Source organism: Gorilla gorilla, chromosome 10 (assembly GCF_029281585.2).
Source record: "Gorilla gorilla gorilla isolate KB3781 chromosome 10, NHGRI_mGorGor1-v2.1_pri, whole genome shotgun sequence".
Lineage (NCBI taxonomy): Eukaryota > Metazoa > Chordata > Mammalia > Primates > Hominidae > Gorilla > Gorilla gorilla.
In genome coordinates this window covers 86,426,938-86,445,311 of record NC_073234.2, presented here as the reverse complement: position 1 = coordinate 86,445,311, position 18,374 = coordinate 86,426,938, and the positions used below count along the sequence as shown (strand labels likewise).

The following is an 18,374-nucleotide window of genomic DNA, read 5'->3' as shown; positions in this document are numbered from 1 at the left end:
ATGTGTGTGTAGCCTGCAATTTATTTTATTTTAATTTTACTTCCTGTTGGTATTTTCTTTCCCTCCCAGTGCTTCTGGTAAACAAATTTGGTGTTTAGTCTGTTAAAAAATTGCACATATTGAATGTATTAAAGGGGAACTATTGTCCTTGAGAGGGTGCTCCTCCACATCTGGGGATAAGAATGAATTAATAGAGCTAGACAGCATCTTTAGTTACATTTTGACTCACGCTTCATCAGCCTCTCACACTGAACAAAAGCCAGTGTCTGCCAGGACAACATTAACCAGCTTGGCTTATATAAAATTGGCTTGGTTTATATTTATCTCAAGCCAGTGACAAAGAATCAAGACAGAGCAAAGAGCTGAATTTTTTGTTAGTGAAAAAACAGAGGTAGCTGTTTTGGAAGGAAAAACATGAGCATATACACAGAAAAGAAGGATGTCAGGGAAATGACAGAACTTTCTGCTGAAGTGTCTCATGAAGACCCTTTTTTCTACCTCAGGATAAACTTAGCACCATGAGGAAAAGCACATGGGCAGCCATCCTTGTCCCAGGAGGTCCCTTCTGGTCCAAAGAAGATTCCTGAGTCCTCATCTTTCAGGCCCAGCTGAATTTCTCTGTCTTTAGAAATTCTCCCCTTGTCCTAAGACACACAGGGAAACAGTGTTCATTCAAGACAGCTTTTCAAACCCTGCTGTTCCTCCCCTGGTGCAAACATCTGAACTCAGATTTCCACTTCATTCTTGAATAAGAATAACCACTTGTTGGGCTGGACTTGGAACAATGACCACTAGACCGTCAACACACTGCTTTCTGGCTAGTTTCTGGCGGTGGGTCACCCTGCCCAGGTTAGCCTCATAGAAGTGTCTCACTACCTGCTGCACAAGTGCTGGTCGCACTATCTTGGCCTCATGTGTAGATATTTGAACTATTATTTGCATGTCTGGCGTATCTTTTCTAAGTTCTGATAACCCAGCTAGCGAGGCTTCCATCCTCTCATAGGGTTTGCCTGTACTGGCCACAATATTCTAGTGAAGCAATATTTAGCAGGAAGTCCATAGAGCTAGTTTCCTAACACTTCTATTTTTGTCACATTTATTTTGATTCCAATGTCCTGCCTGTTTATTAACAAAACTGATTTTTTAGCTCTAATATTAATGAGAAAACAATAAAAACCAACAAACAAAAATCTTTAGGACTTAACCAAGCTTTCAAAATATGTAAATTGAAACATTATCTGTAAGCATAGACTTTTAGAGACAAAGGAGGCCTTAGCTATCACAGAGGTTGACCCAATTCCCTTTTATAAATGGGGAAACTGGAGCCCACTAGGTTGGGTGACTGTTCCAGGATTACAAACTTATTTATTAGGACCCTGACAAAATATAGATGTTTGTTTTAATGCTTTTATAACTTCAGCACATTCCTTCCTATTGATTGTTGAATAAAAGTTTCCTCTAGGCAATAAGTAGATTTAAAAAGCCTTGAAAAACAAAAATATCATTAGAACATAGCAGTCATTTTTGTATTGACTGTAAGGGAGCTGACCTACATGCTATATAGCCCATTCTGGGAGGCAGAGGTTTCGAGTTAGTCTAGGAACTAGTGCTCTATCTAGAGACAACCCAGTAGATAGAAGTTATAGCAGACAAATGGGCTACATATAGGATTTATGCATAACACACGCACAAGGCTTTACTTTTTAATTGTGATTTACTTCTGGATAAATCCACTTATCGAGGACAAGAGGTGGCTGAGGCTAGGTGTTATGAGGGTGATGAAGACTAGTATGTGTGTGTTGTTGGGAGAACTGAATTATGCCTGATGGGTAGCCCACCCACTATAAAGGGCCCTAGGATTTTTTTTCCCTTCATATCTCATTAACTAACAGTCAAAATAGAGTTTCTAGATGACTCTATGGACTATGGCTTTTGGGAACAAAGAGATAAAATTGATATGAAATATCAGGAACTGGATTTCTTTTTAATGAGGATACAAAGCATTTTTATTAACCCATGGAAGTTCCCTCATGTCCCTTTTCAGTTAACTCTTGCCTTCCCTTCTGCCTTGCTCAAAGTCAAGCACTGCTTTGATTTTTATAACCATGGTTTTGCTTATGATTGAACTTTATAGAAATGGAATCATACAGTATTTGCTTTTTTCTATGGCTTCTTTAGCTCAGCATAATGACTCTGAAATTAATTCATATTGTTGTGTCTATCAATAGTTTAAAGAGCTTGAACTTTTTAAAGAATTAAAAACCATAACAACACATGCTTTTATAATGCACTTTATGTAGAATACACAAAATATGTGAACCAAAGATTACATCAAGAAGAGTAAAAGTAACTGTCCTAAGCTTTTAAAAATACAGTTTAAAAAAACCTATTACATTTCTTCCACCCAGCTTTCAACATATCATTTTAGAAAAATATAAGCACTTCAATAGAATGTGAGCTCCATGAGGGCAAGGATTTGTACTTTTTAAGATCACTGATGTATTTCAGGGTCCTGGCACAGGACTTGACGCATAGGAGGCACTCAATGGATATTTGTTGAATGAGCAAAATAAACTTCAAGGAAAGAAATTTTCTGCCATTAATCTCTTTTTTACTTCAGATTTTCGGTTCTGAAGATGCAGGCTCTAGCTCCTACGTTGCTGTGGACATATTGATTGCTGTAGGTGCCATCATCATGATTCTGGGCTTCCTGGGATGCTGCGGTGCTATAAGAGAAAGTCGCTGCATGCTTCTGTTGGTGAGTTCTCCAAACAAATCCCAGTGTCCAACCTTCAGACTCCAGAGGATTCTCTCCCATCCCTATTGTCTGTTAAAAGAACGTGCCATGATTGATGAAACTCTAACTCCAACTTCTCTTTAGAAGGTTTAATTGTGGAAGCTGATATGGCTTAAATTTGGCTTAGTTTGGCTTAGAAACTGGAGGATACTCTGAGAGGAGACAAATTTTAATCATTCATCCATTCATTCATTCACTCATTCAACATTACTGCCATACCTCTATGTGTCAGATATTGTGCTAAATAATACATAAGACCTTTAGAACCTACTAGGGAAGGTTAATAAGTAAGCAAATAGCTACAGTGGGAGTGGCCCCAGAAGCAAAGGGCAAGACAGGGGATGGGATTTTCAAACCAGGGCAGAAGTGAATAAGGTATTTGTACGAGTGAGGGTGGGAAAAGCTTTCCGGAAAGACAACGTGGTAGTACAGTGCTGGTGTGTTTGGGAACTGAGAAGCCTTGGGTATGGCAGGAGACCGGCAAAACTGTTTCCAGTAAATGATGGAAGATGAATCCAAGTGTGGGTTGTGGTAAAATTATAGGTGTTCTACATGCCATGCTAAAAAAAAAAGTTTAAATGAATGAGATAATCAGAATTATCTCTTAGAGAGCATTGAGGAGGATAAATTGGGTTTGGATAATTCACAGGCATTCACTTTTAACATATACAGTAGAAAATGGATATAGTAAAAATATTAGAAAAAAATCAAGTGTTTATCAGATACAAATATGACATAAAAGTTTATCAGGTCTAATCTAAACTTATTCCTCTAATAAAGTAAGGATTATATCAGTACCTGAGAAAAATGTTCAAAACTGTTTGTTTATTGTGAGGGACGGTAGAGACAGAGTTTTAAAGGGACTCTAATAACATTCGTACTGATTGCTTTTTGAACAATAAGGCCTCATTTGCAATTGAAGAATTTAATTACTCAAGGAGCTTGTTTAAAAAAAAAGCTAATTGTCTTTGGGCTGCATTCTTCAAACTTATGATTCAGCGTATCTGAAGCCGATTTCAGGAATCTATATATGTAACAAGATGCCAGGTGATTCTGAATGTAGTGGAGATGCTGTTTCAAAGCCAGTTCTGAGTTTGTGTGAGGTTGTGTTTGATGAAGAAAGGGAAGGAGTAAAATAATACTCAAATAAACTCATCTAAGTTTTCAAACTTCCCTCTAGTCAATATCATACAGATATCAATGGTTGTTTTGATAATTTTTTGCCTGAACCACTTTCCTCAATCAGTCTCTGGAGCAGTTTTCTGAGTAGTAATGAACCCAAAATTTTCAGCTTGAAGTAAAAAGTGGAATAAATGAAGAGTGTGACTGACGCTCTCACTGTGATATAATCCCAGCTGTAGAGAGAAGTGCTGTGCCAGAATGTCCCCAGATGTTACTGAATGCACTGAGGATAATGTATATTTCTTTTTCTCTTCTTCAGTTTTTCATAGGCTTGCTTCTGATCCTGCTCCTGCAGGTGGCGACAGGTATCCTAGGAGCTGTTTTCAAATCTAAGGTGTGTGCACAGATGTTTGAAAATTTTGAAGAAGTTTGAAAAATTGAAATACTACCTTGTGGCATGAATAACGTAAAATACTTTTCAATTTTCAGTCTGATCGCATTGTGAATGAAACTCTCTATGAAAACACAAAGCTTTTGAGCGCCACAGGGGAAAGTGAAAAACAATTCCAGGAAGCCATAATTGTGTTTCAAGAAGAGGTAATTAGAATTCATTGTTCATTTTAAAGAGTTGGACAGAGTTCTTCTGTGTTTGTTTAGTTTTTAACACATATTCCTTAAAGATTGAAAAATGTCTCCATTTTGCAGATTTTGATTGATTATTCTGTCACCATGCAATAAGAAAAATCTAAGATATTTGTAATTACTTTCTCGCTTCATACAAAGTTCTGAAGCAGTTTTGAAGGACAGAAATTAAGAAGATACATTTATGACAGGTTAAGCCTCGAATGAGTCAAATCAATAATAGTTTTAATATTTTCCATTTACCATTTAAAAGGGTAGTGTGTCTGGGAATCTCCTCTCTTTCTCTCTCTCTCCCCCTTTATTTTTTTGAGACAGAGTCTTGCTCTGTCACCCAGGCTGGAGTGCAGTGGTGCAATCTTGGCTCACTGCAACCTCTGCCTCCCGGGTTCAACTGATTCTCCTGCCTCAGCCTCCTGAGTAGCTGAGACTACAGACATGCGCCACCACGCCCGGCTCATTTTTTGTATTTTTAGTAGAGACAGAGTCTCACCATGTTGGTAAGGTTGGTCTTGAACTCCTGACCTCAGGTGATCCACCCGCCTTAGCCTCCCAAAGTGCTGGGATTACAGAGGTGAGCCACTGCACATGGCCTCTCTCTCTTCTTTTTTAAAAAATAATTAATTATTTTGAGGACAAGGTCTTGCTGTGTCACTCAGCCTGGAGTGCAGTAGTACAATCATAGCTCACTGCAATTTTGACCACCAGGGCTCAAGAGATCTTCCCACCTCAGGTTCCTGAGTAGCTAGGACCACAAGCACACACCACCATGCCTGGCTACCTTTTAAAAAATTATTATCATTTTTGTAGAGAGAGGGGTCTTACTATGTTGCCTAGACTGGTCTCAAATTCCTGACCTCAAGTGATCCTCCTGCCTTGGCCTCCCAAAGTGCTGGGATTGCAAGCGTGAGCAACCACGTCCAACCTCTCTTTTTCTCTTTCTCAGCCTCCACCACTTCTCTGTCTCATAAAAATGGTAATAGCTAACATTAATTGCTGCTATGTAGCAGGTGTTATATCCAGTAGCTCATTTAATACCCACAACAACCCTGTGGATGGGTAATATCATTATCCTCATTAACCCTATTTTACAGATAAGGATATTGGGTTTTAGGGAGGTCTAACAGCTACCAAGTGATGGGTTGGAATTTGAACCCAGATCTGTCTGACCAGTCTATTATTTTTTAAATCAGTATACTATCCCCTCCTTTTTTCTTTAAAGTCAAAATATGGGTAGGCATTGAAGGTCTTCTACTCTCTGGATCCTACCTAATATTTTAACTTTACTAAGTACTACTCTCTAAAGAGTAAACTCTAGTCCAGCCAGGTTTGTGCACTCAGGGTCCCTTGAACAACTCTGCCTTCGTGCCTTTGCATCTGTTTCCATCCTTGGAGTGCTCTTACTACTTTTTCCTTCTGAATATATGCATGTCATGGAAATTCACAGAATCTTAGGAGAGGCTTGAATTTTATAGGTCACTTAATCTGACTTCTCACTGATAAACATATTTTATATTTATGGTCATCTACCCTCAAATGAAATATTAAAGAGGTGAAAGTTTACTAATTTTTGCCCATCCTGGCCGGGCGCGGTGGCTCACGCCTGTAATCCCAGCACTTTGGGAGGCCGAGGCGGGTGGATCACGAGGTCAGGAGATCGAGACCATCCTGGCTAACACGGTGAAACCCCATCTCTACTAAAAATACAAAAAATTAGCCGGGCGTGGTAGTGGGCGCCTGTAGTCCCAGCTACTCGGGAGGCTGAGGCAGGAGAATGGCGTGAACCCGGGAGGTGGAGCTTGCAGTGAGCCGAGATCGCGCCACTGCACTCCAGCCTGGGCGACAAAGCAAGACTCCATCTCAAAAAAAAAAAAAAAAAAAAAAAAATTTTTTGCCCATCCTGCTTATATGCAAGTCTGATGATTAGTATGTTATTTCTTAATTTGAAACAAAATCTGCCTCCCTAGGATTTACATTATTTAGTACTAGTTTTTCCAGAGTTTCAGAGGAAAAAAAATTATTGATGCTTTTATATATGATAGATTTTTCTTTGAGAATGGCTATTGTTCGACTCCTAAAATCCTTGCTTTTCAAGTGGAAACATCCTTGGTTTCTCAAACGTTTTATCAGGTGACTTTTTTTTTTTCTCCCTCAGAGCATTCACTAGTTCCTATTTGGATAGATGCCAGCTTGTAAAAATTGTGCTTAAAGCATCATTTCCGAAAGCTGAAACCTGATATGGGTCAGTCCCTGTTTAACTTCCTTTCTGATGTGCTTTTCCTAGCTCCCCTGTAGCTGCATCCTTTGACTCTCTTCTTTCCGGGATCATTCTTACTCTAGAGCCCAGCTTAAAACAGGCTTAAAGCAGGAAGAATTTATGCAGCCTCAGTACCTCTGCTGGGTGGGGCTGAGCATCCCAGACCCTTCCCAGGGTGTTGACCTAGGACAAAATAGACTAGAGGTAATCACTGAGCCTCTGGTTTGGGTCCTAGTAACATCTGCTGCACATATCCCTGGATTCAAGGTCTCCATGCCAATCCTGGGTTTCTAAATGTGCTGTTTGTTGTAGCATGTTCTCCTGAAGCGCTCTTGCTCTTGTAAAGAAATCCTGTGCCTGAAGTTCCTTGTGTTCATAGGACTATATTTCTTCAAATTTCCATTATGAGTCTTCTTCTTCTCCTCCTTCTTCTCCTTCTTTCCTTCTCCTTCCCCTTCCCCTTCTCCTCCTTCTCCTCCTCCTCCTTCTTCCTTTTCTTCTCCTCCGCCTCCCCTTCTTCTTTTTTCTCCTGCTTCTTCTGCTGATTCTTTTTCTTCCTCCTCCTGTTTTCCTCCTGCTGTCCCTTCTTGTCCCCCCTTCTCCTCCTCCTTCTTCTTCTTCTTTCTCCTCCTTCTTCCTCCTCCTCCTTCTCCTCTTCCCTGTGCCACCTCCCCCTCCCCCTCCTCCTCCCCCTCCTCCTCCTTCTTCTTCTTCTTCCTTCTCCTCCTCCTCTTCTTACCTCCTCCTCCTCCTCCTTCTTCTTCTTCCTCCTCCTCCTCCTCCTCCTCATCCTTATCCTCCTCCTCCTTCTCCACTATGCTTTCTTTTATAAGTTATGCTTCTTTGGGAAAAGAATCCTACCACCACAAACTCTGGCTGGATGACCTGGAGTCCCATAACACATTGACAAAAGCTACAGATGCTGAATGGCTTTCTCTTTGGATTTCAGGGATTTCCCGCACAAATTCCCTGTTAACATACTGATGGAATGCACCCCTTTCGGATTCTTGCTCGTTATTATTTGTCTAGAGGCGTTGTATCATTAGTGCCTACTGCCTTTTTCATCCAGCTGTTACACCAGTGTCAACAAGTCCTGACCAGCTTCTTCTTTAACTGCTCTTATCTCTGATGTAGTGACTTGATATCGTGAGAAGTTTTAACCTTCCTAACTTCTACCCTCTCATCTGTGAGTATGACTTTATGCCTCCCTAAGGAGTCCTGAGGTCTACAATATTCCAAATATGAACTGATCTGTAAATGAGAATACAAATTTTATAGTGGAATTTAATTTACATTTGACAGAGGGTATCTGTATCAGTGAATACTACTCAAGATTATGTAATCAGAAAGAATAAACAATTAATCCTGTCTACCATGGGAACAGGAAAGGAGGTTGTTTCAAGAGCACCCTCCTTGCTAGTACTGACCTTGAAACAAACTGAAATTTCCAGCTCTTTGTCATATAAACATCTGTTGAGTAATGCTTTTGTGTAACTCAGTCTTTGGACATAAGTACAAGACTTCGTATCTGCCTCAGTTGAATTTGTTAGTTTATCTCTGTTATTTGAACTATCTTTGAAATTTGACTCTGATCTCCAGCATATTAATTGTCATTCCTAGCTCTACATAAACTACAGAATTGGAAAGATATTTTTTTCTATTTATTCAAATCATTGATAACAATGCTGAACAGATCATGTTCCTGTGAGAGCATAACAGAAACAACACCAACAGCAAACAATGAAAACAAAAACAATAAAAGCAAATGCATTATTGAGTGCTTTCTTCAACCTGGGAGTTCTTATCTTTACATGGATTTTCTTATGTTTATCTTTATGATAAATCTGCAAATTAAATGCTATTATTAGCAACTGTTACTATCTGTATTTTACAGATGAACAAACTTTGGCACAGAGGTTAAACTAATGTGTAATAAACATGATTACCTGCCCAGTAAATGAAAATTCTTTCAATATCTTGGCATTGCAATGTATCAGAGCTGGGAAAACCACTCAGTCTTGGTTCTGTTTTTTTCAGCCATTTTTTTTCCCTCCCATTTCTGCACGAAGTGTTTTCCCCTTAATTGAGCAGATGGAAGCAACATGAGGGATAATTATCTTTCTTTCTCCCATCTAATAATATCATGTGCCACATGCCCTGATTCTTGGGGTTATCATTTCCTTGTTTTTCTTCCTCAAATGTGGCTGCAAACCCTCTTTTTTAGTGTTTTCCATGGATCAGTTTATTCTGGGACTGTAACTTTCCTGACATTCTAAGAGCTTCATTCTTCATTTGTGTTCCCTCCCATATTTTAAAGATGTTCATAAAATTCAATCTTATGGGAGGCTCCTTGAGCATCTATTTTGGTCTTTGCAGTATCTCTCATTTTTTTCCTCCTGTCTTTCAAAAGTGATCAGAGATCATGGAGTGGAAATTTCACTTTTAAAACTTCATGTCTCTTTTGAGCAACAATTCTTTGACTCTCTTGTGAATTCTTTGGAAACTTTTTTGACAATATCTAGGTTACATAGATCTGACTCTCTTTTGTCATTAAAAACTAGTAGGTAAGGCTGGGCACCGTGGCTTATGCCTGTAATCCCAGCACTTTGGGAGGCTGAGGTGGACAGATCACGAGGTCAGGAGATTGAGACAATCCTGGCCAACATGGTAAAACGCGGTCTCTACTAAAAATACAAAAATTAGCTGGGCGTGGTGGTGCAGCATGCCTGTAATCCCAGCTACTCGGGAGGCTGAGGTAGGAGAATCGCTTGAACCAGGGAGTTGGAGGTTGCAGTGAGCCAAGATCGCGCCACTGCACTCCAGCCTGGTGACAGAGCAAGACTCCATCTCAAAAAAATAAAAATAAAAAACCTAGTAGGTGAGTTTTTCATCTTCCCAACTTCTTCAGATTTTTGAGTCTGCAACTCCATTTTTCCATCATTAATGTAAAGATCAAAATGAAAAAATCCTTAATTTTTACTTCTACACAGAGAAAGGTGAAAGGTGACTTACATGGTACTTTAGCCTAATAACCTTTAATAATGATTTCAGAAGATTATAATTTAATGTATTGCCAATGTTTTTAATCTTCTTACTGACTGCTTCTCATTCTACCTTTTATCAAACAGTTTAAATGCTGTGGTTTGGTCAATGGAGCTGCTGATTGGGGAAATAATTTTCAACACTATCCTGAATTATGTGCCTGTGTAGATAACCAGAGACCATGCCAAAGCTATAATGGAAAACAAGTTTACAAAGAGGTGAGAACTAAATCACATTTGGTACAATAAGCAATTCTGTAACTTTCTTTTCACAATTAAAGTCCCTACAAAAAATTAAAATGCATGGAGTACAATGGGAATCATGATATAAAAATCTCAGAAATTTCCCAAATTAAAAAAATCCTTATTTAAAGATAAAAGCAGATAGACTTCATTTCTTCTATGAGTCTGGCATCATTTAAGCCCAATCTTAATAGGTCAAAGAAACATTCTACTGCAATGGGAGGCAAAGTACAAACATAAAAGTTTATTTTATCCTCTCTTTGGTCATCTTAATCATTATTCTCTTTTATTTTTTCCTACTTTAACATAAGTTCTAGAAAACAATATTTTCACTACAATTTTCAATGTTTTTTGTTTTCTAATCAAATTTCCTTTTCTCAAGAAATGAGGTTTCTTCTTTCCCAAAATTTAAAGAAAGGACTCCAAGTCCTTCCCAAATACATTTAAGGGTTTAGGTTCTCTATGTTATTGACAGCTACCAATTTACCTAGTTATTGCTGCAATTGAGAAGTTACCTTGAACATTTAATGTCAATTGAAAAAGATAGGTTAATCTTTTATGTGTTGTAAATGTCATATTTATGTGACTTGTGAATGTCAATACGTGGATGTCCTAGTTCTTCTTATTGATCAATTCATCAAATACTTACTGACCACCTCCTATGCGCCAAGCTTTCTACCAGTCACTGGGAATTCATTCCTGAACAGAGCACAATGTCTGTGCTCATGGAGCTGATGCTCAAGTAAGGAAGAGAGAAAGATAGTTAGGCAACTTCAATCCAATGGTCTACTAGTATCTCTTGGATAGAGATGGGCACAAGGTGTTATGGGACCCCATCTCACTTAGTCTGTGGGGTTCAGGATATGGCTTCATGAAGAACATGACATCTGTCCCTTCATAAGTTGTTCCTTCTGCTTAGAAGAAATGTGTACAAAAATTACAATTGATATTAGTATTTCATTTATTTACTGTTATTCTTCAGTGCCTACTACATGTCAGACAGACCCTTGCTAGGATCAGACATGCTTCTGGATCCTCTAGGAGATTACAATCTAGTTGAGAGGCAGATACATTAAAAACCACTATAAATCACAATGAATTAATATTAATATCTATAATACCCAAAGATTATTTTCAATCTAGAATTGTTTTGGTTTAGTGACTGCTACTGAAATTAATTTATAAAAGGAAATAGAAAGTATCTCAGGGGAAACTACCCTTTCCTTGACTACTGATCTTTTTCACTGATCTTATCAAAATTAAAGAGGCTCTGCCCTGAAGGGGAATTGCTGTCATTAATACTTAAAGTATGTCGCTAAGATTTAAAGTAACTCAATAAATAATCTACCAGACTACAGGTTATATTGCGTTTTTCATTGTCAAAGTAATATTACTAAAAAAAGTTTGATTCTTACTTTTTATATTCTCCCTGCTCCCCTCCGCCCTACCTAATGTTAGTGACACAGTATTTACAAGGAAAAGGGGAAATAAATATAGAGTAAATAAAGATAGTTTCCACTTAGGATAATGAGGAAATAAGTAAATTCAATTGCAGATTGCTATTTGTCTCCTGTTCAAATTCAACTCAAAGATGTTTTTCCTCAAGACAGATTCTGAAAAGCCCCTGGAAGTATCCTAAAAAAACTATTAGATAGTTTCTGTAAGTTCACACATAATTCAGCTGAATATAGGCTGATAGCTACACCAGTTTCCCAAAAGGAAGATTGTAAATTCATAAAATACCTCCATCTGCCATGTGTCATTTGCGAGAAGTCTGGTAAAATAAAAAATATGGAATGGCCATAATTCACATTTCTTTTTTTTCCTCTTCCTTTCGCCAAGATACCCTCATTATCTTAGGCGAAGAGGAAGAGAAAAACCCCTGAAACATAATGAATGTGACTCAGTAGATATAATCATTAATCTCATTGTTAACCTAAATGACATAATAATTTCCCTGAATGTTTACCACGTTGGGTTAAATGTGAATGAAGAAACTCATTACGTTCAGGAATGAAGGGGAAAAGATGACTTAGCCTTCTGGAGAAATTTTATTTTATTTAACAAATAGCAATATTTTGTTAGCCCTTTGCACATATATGACCATCAAAGGGATAATATATTTCAGGGCAGTACAAAAATAACACAATTATATTGTGTAGTCTTTTTCCATTTAAAAAATTCTTCACATAATTTACAATTCTTGAAGTTATTAGGTCTAGTCCAAAATGTTTTAAGCATGAAAATGCATCCTGGATTGTATACATTTCAAAAATGTAGCAGAGAGGCAACTTCCTAATTTCTCTTTTTTATCTAAAGTAATGGCATAGTGGTAGACATAGTAAGTTTTTTCTTTTTAAGATAAAAATAACCCTGATAAATATTAAGGGATTTTGAAAATATCTTGTTTTTTCCGGCAGCAGTGACTTCAAGCCTGTTATCCCAGCATTTTCAGAGGCTGAGGCCAGTGGATTGCTTGAGCCCGGGAGTTCAAGACAAGCCTGGGCAACATGGCAAAACCATGTCTTTACAAAACACAACAAAAATTAGCCAGGCATGGTGGCGCATGCCTGCAGTCTCAGCTACTTGGGAGGATTAGGTGGGAGGATCACTTGAGCCCAGGAAGTCAAGGCTGCAGTGAGCCAAGATTGCGCCTCTGCAATCCAGCTTCAGCGCTGGAGGGAGACCCTGTCTCAAAGAAAAAAAAAAAAAAAAAAGAAAGAAAAAAAGAAAATACCTTGTTTTAAAAATGAAAATTTGCAATATTATTATCTAAAATCTCAACCAGAAACCTTTCTGTTGTAGATTACAAACCTAAAAAATCCTTAGTCAAGGTGGTATCAGCTCTAAAATGAATAAAGTTAAGATAAAATTATGATTTATACTTTTATGTTGTAAAATGTATAGCTTTATCAGCTATAAAATTTATAGTATAAATTATAAAATCTGTCATTTGAGGGTATGTTGGTGAAAAATTATTATTTGTAATTATTAATCCCTGGATTCAACAATTAGGCAGTCAAGCAAAATTTTGTTCCTCAATTGCTTTTCAATGTATAAACAAACCACAACAGTTACAACCTTTTGGAGCAAAGGTGAAGCAGGGAGTGGAAGGAATGACCCAGTTCCTTGTCGTTAAGTGTGTTTCTTGATAGCAATGTAAAAAGTCAACCAGATTAATAAAAATTTTGATTAATATAAGGTCGAATTTTTCTGAGAGGTAACTTCTAATGTTTTTTTTCCTAACAGACCTGTATTTCTTTCATAAAAGACTTCTTGGCAAAAAATTTGATTATAGTTATTGGAATAGCATTTGGAGTGGCAGTTATTGAGGTACAGTATAATCTTGTATTATTGACTCTTTTATTCCCTTGCTTGTTCATTAATTTCAAGAAATATTGATGGTGAACAAACAACCAGAAAAAAAAAAAACCACAACAACCATAAAAAACTCAGATGCTTTAGAAAAGCACTGGATGCTAAAGGCCCATCATCTCCCTCGATCAGCCTGAGTCTGAGGAGGAGATTCCAGTCTTATGAAGTGAGCAGGGTTGAGACTCTTGCTTCTGAATGACCTCTCTACCGGGAAAAAGATAGAATTAATTTTCACATAGTTCTTAGTGCCAGGTATATTTTTCCCACTGAAAACTAGCACAGGGGTTAAAGTTTTCCAAAGTTAGAAGAAAAAGCACCAAACAAAGCAAAATACGACCTTTACAATTTCTTATTTCTCATCTTGATTTTGAAACAGAAAATAAAAACTGAACTCAAGAGTGTGAGGAGCTGTTTCTTTGTTACTTATTACATTTTAGAGAAATCCAAGAAGTTCTAAAAAGTAGAGGTAATTGTCTCTGATTTCCTCAGCTTAAGTACTATTGACTCACTTGGAGAAATTTTCAAGGAAAATTGAGGCTTATGTATTACTTTCATCACTTTAATTATTGATGTTGGAAAAATATCCTGCATAGGATTTTTGTCTTGATGAACTTTCTTGGCATGTTTTTTTTAAAAAAAAAAAAAAAAAAAACCTGAAAGACACTTTTCACATGGCCTAAAAATCTTTGCCAAGAAAATGAATTAAAACTGCTTCAGAGAAGCATTTTGGAATCATCCCAGATCTTGGGTAATTTTGATATCAAGTAGATCAAATTCACTCACAATCCTATTCCAGGGCATTAGCAAGAATGTGAAGTGTCTCCCTGGTTAATGCCTGTGAGAGCTGGTTAGCTCAGCTGAGTGCCTTGTGCTTCACGCTCATGGAATGCTGTGCAAGGTACTCCTTGGGCTTTCTGGTAATTTTCTACCTCTTACTCGTGCCACATCACTGCCAGAAAGAAATTTTAACTGGGAATGAAGCAATTTAGTGTCCTAAGTGGTTATTTAGTTTGCTGGTGGAATTTCCCAGGCAGCTATTAGAGAAAGGTTAGGGACTATTAGCAGCAAATTAAACTGTGGGTTATTACTTTCTTGTAGTCCAGATGAATAGGTATAAATATGAAGCATTCTTTGTTGGTAGGTTATGGCTGGCTTTCTTTAGGTCTGATATATGTTCAGAGTCAAATGGTGCTATGGATTAGGTCTATTTCTCTTGATTCTGCATTTTGTAAGATGTATTTTGTTTCTCTGCTTTGTATTCTGGGTTTATGCTAATTTAGAAATAAGGACTAATGGCCATGAAGATGAGTAAGAAATGAATGATTTAAATGAATCAAGAGTGATTTTACATGAATGATTTAAATGAATGAGAGAGCATGCTTTAAATGAGATATTTAATATAAGAGTTATATTTCATGTTAGACTCAAGTTCTGACAATTGACTATCACTAGCTCAAATCACAGATGCTCCTCAGTTAGCAAAACCAGAAAAAGTAAGGACATACTTGATTGGGGAGGTTGATGAAATCCTTTGTGTCATAGTCAAAGGCATTTTCAAGAATTTAAATACATCTAGTGGAAAATAAGATTACAAAAAGATTAATGCATTTCAGTATTTTATGAAATTGTTATATTCCATGTATTAATTACATGTTTAAATATTTTATTTGTTCTTCTAAAGACATATTCAGAGAAAAATAGCTTAATACAAACATTCTATACAGTAATTTATAGGTATGAAGTTTTTGTGGTACTATCATAAAACATAACCGTTTTTGAATTCGAGCAGTCAAATTAATTGTGATTTCTAGACTCTGCAGATATGGCAAATAATTGGTTCAAATAACTGTTTGAACTTTTTAAAATTGTTCAGTTCCTCAGTCTAAAACCTGCCCTCCCTCTTTTTAAGGGAAACAAATCATTTTATATTCCACCTTCCTTTATTCAAAAAGTAGATTGGAAAAGTCTTCTGACACCCAGTCTATAAATTATGTATCCAAAAAAAAAAGCATTTTATAGCTCGTCTTACAGTCATTAGTACAAGTTTCCTATTGCCCTATGACTTAGGCCTATCTCCCTTCTTTGTTTCCAAAGTTCAAATTCAAAAAAACACAAAGATACAGAACCAGAAAATCTCCTCTAAAAAATACTTTTAAGAAAACAGAAGCAAATGTCTTCCTGCAGAAAATATGTTCAGATTATCTCCACAGAAAAATATCATATAAAAAAAGACCGTCCCATATTTAGACCTTATGTTAGTATGTTTAGGCATAGGTTTTAGTGAGGTGGGCCAATATTTGTTTTCAAAGCTCTGTTAAGACTATATACCTAAGGGATTCTTCTCACATTGGATGCTAAAGATTGTGCAGAATACCTTATTCTGCAAGAAAAATTTATCTATAGACATTTTTGGAATTCTCATTACTCTAGCTTAAAACAGCCAGACTATCATACTCTCCTCATTTGACTACAGCAACTTACAAGCACAAAAGATGATCAGCACTTTCCTTGCTTTAATTAAAAAAAAAAAGTGCTACACACTGAGAGCCATCACTTTGTAGGATAAAAGTTATCCCAACAGGAGGTCCTAGAAATAAAGCAGTTAAAAGAAAAATGATAATTTTACATTTTTTTAGACTGCTGCATACCTCTTAGCAAATTTATCATGAGTCTTGGCGTACATTATAAAATGACAAATCTCTTTTAATTATGTGCTTTTTTTTGAACAATGATAAATGTTCTTTTCAGGGACAATGAAATGCAAGAAAGTGTGATATTAACTGTCTAGTCTGCTGATAAATTGTGGGCTTCTATTTCAAGGATGTAGCAGTGAAAGATGACAGTTGTCTTATCCCATTGTTTTTTCCCCATTAAAAAAATTCTTTCTTGATACTTGTCCCACAGACTTAAGGCTCAGGATCAAGACAAAAAGACTAAATTTCAGTCTTCAATTGTAGCACATTTTGAATGGAAATTATTACTTTTGCAGAGAATTGGTGTCAACCTTTTTAAGAAGGAAGAAAGATTGGTTAGCAGTTCTCATTTGAATTACATTTCCAGGAAAGTGTTAGTAAGCAGAAAGTCTCAACACAGTAGAAGCATTTAAGTTGACTCAGCATAAATGTCACTTTGCCCTCCTCCATCCTCCCTTCAAAAGGGGCTGGTGGGGGAGGAAACTTTCTATTGGTAATGCACACAGGTCCTGTCTATCATTTCTACGTCAAAGATACAGCATGCAAGTCACCAACTGTAGAGCCAATTAGAGCAAATTTTGGGGTCCCTCATTCTTGGGAGAGCTACTTGAGATGGAAATTATGCCCCAGATTTTCAGCTGTGCTTTTTCACTTCAAAAGAAATTCCTGAATTAAGCTATTCCCCATAGTTTAGAAGCTTTTTTAAAAAAAGAGTTACTTCATTTTTTTATTCCTCTTGGAAATGCCTAAAACTACATCAAGAGAAATTCTAGACTCCTTGATTTTTATGCAGATGATTTAAACCAGATGATCATAACCTTTTTATGGAAGCAGTATGTATATTTAGCCCCCAGGGACCTGAGATCCCCAGTGCTCCAGAGGAGACGCTCTGCAGAAGAATGTGTGTGTTCCAGAAAAGGGAGTAGGTCCTCTGGTGGCAGCTGCTACTGTGCAGTTTATATGGGGCCAGTTAGATAGAGGCTGATTGGCCAGCTAAAAAAGCTGATTAAAACACAAAGAAACTCAAGAGAGCTTTCGCAGTGCTCTTTTGTCCCATTGGAACCTCTAATTTCCCAAGAGAGATGATTTAGATAAGATTGGAACTGTCAGTATACAAAATCTTTTCATATATAATGTTCTTTCTGTTTATTTATAATGTGTCCAGTGTTTTCCCTTAAATTCCATGTTAATCCTGTTATTTTGTTCTCTAGATACTGGGTTTGGTGTTTTCTATGGTCCTGTATTGCCAGATCGGGAACAAATGAATCTGTGGATGCATCAAGCTATCGTCAGTCAAACCCCTTTAAAATGTTGCTTTGGCTTTGTAAATTTAAATATGTAAGTGCTATATAAGTCAGGAGCAGCTGTCTTTTTAAAATGTCTCAGCTAGCTAGACCACAGATATCTTCTAGACATATTGAACGCATTTAAGATTTGAGGGATATAAGGGAAAATGATATGAATGTGTATATTTACTCAAAATAAAAGTAACTGTTTACATTGGTGCTTTTCTATGTCTGATCATTGTGTTCAGGTGGTACAGTGCTTAAAATGTTCTTCTGGAGCCACCCAGTGGAATAATCGTCTCTAAGTTGACAGGGCCATAGATAGTTAAGACAGTGGATCTGGGGCTTTTCAGAAACGACACTCTTTTATATGATGTATCAACCATTGGTGATAAGACTGAATCAAGTCTAATGTTAAAATAATTGACAATGATCCAGGTAAAAGAGTCACCATCTTTTTTCTATTTATGTCAAAACTACTAATAGTATGTCTCTCTTTTGCTGCATATCTATTGTATGAACAAAAAGGTCTGAGTGCCCAGCACCCAGCCATTGCTTCTCTGGTACCAATCTGGATCTTCCTCTCAGACACAACAGTTGTACCTTTTTTTTCTTTCTAGTTCTCAGAAATATTTAACATTTTTGCTTTGTATAGAAGTGTAACATACATACAATATAGTCGATAATTCTTAAAGTATAGCTCTTTTAATATATGTACATCTGTGTAAGGACTAAGATCAAGAGTTGGGCACAGTGGCTCATGCCTGTAAGCTCAGCTACTTGGGAAGCTGAGACAGTAGGGTCTCTTGACCCCAGGAGTTTGAGACCAGCCTGAATAATAAAGTGAGACCCCCATCTCCAAAAAAAAAAAAAAGAAGATACAGAATATTTCTACCACACCAGAATGCTCCTTCATGCCAA

At 37.1% G+C, this 18,374-nt stretch overlaps 1 protein-coding gene across 6 annotated transcripts in view; it reads left to right on the top strand.

Moving 5' to 3' along the window:
• Nucleotides 1–17,667, top strand: part of TSPAN8 (tetraspanin 8) — a 254,116-nt gene extending 236,449 nt beyond the window's left edge. For all 6 annotated transcript variants that reach the window (XM_055358044.2, XM_055358042.2, XM_055358046.2 and 3 more), the window contains 6 exons: nt 2,621–2,758; nt 4,239–4,313; nt 4,409–4,516; nt 9,944–10,075; nt 13,349–13,432; nt 17,379–17,667. In XM_055358044.2, coding sequence (XP_055214019.1) covers nt 2,621–2,758; nt 4,239–4,313; nt 4,409–4,516; nt 9,944–10,075; nt 13,349–13,432; nt 17,379–17,432 — 591 coding nt within the window. In that variant the 3' untranslated portion in view covers nt 17,433–17,667. The remainder of the gene's footprint in view (nt 1–2,620; nt 2,759–4,238; nt 4,314–4,408; nt 4,517–9,943; nt 10,076–13,348; nt 13,433–17,378) is intronic.
• The last annotated feature ends 707 nt before the right edge of the window (nt 17,668–18,374 follow it).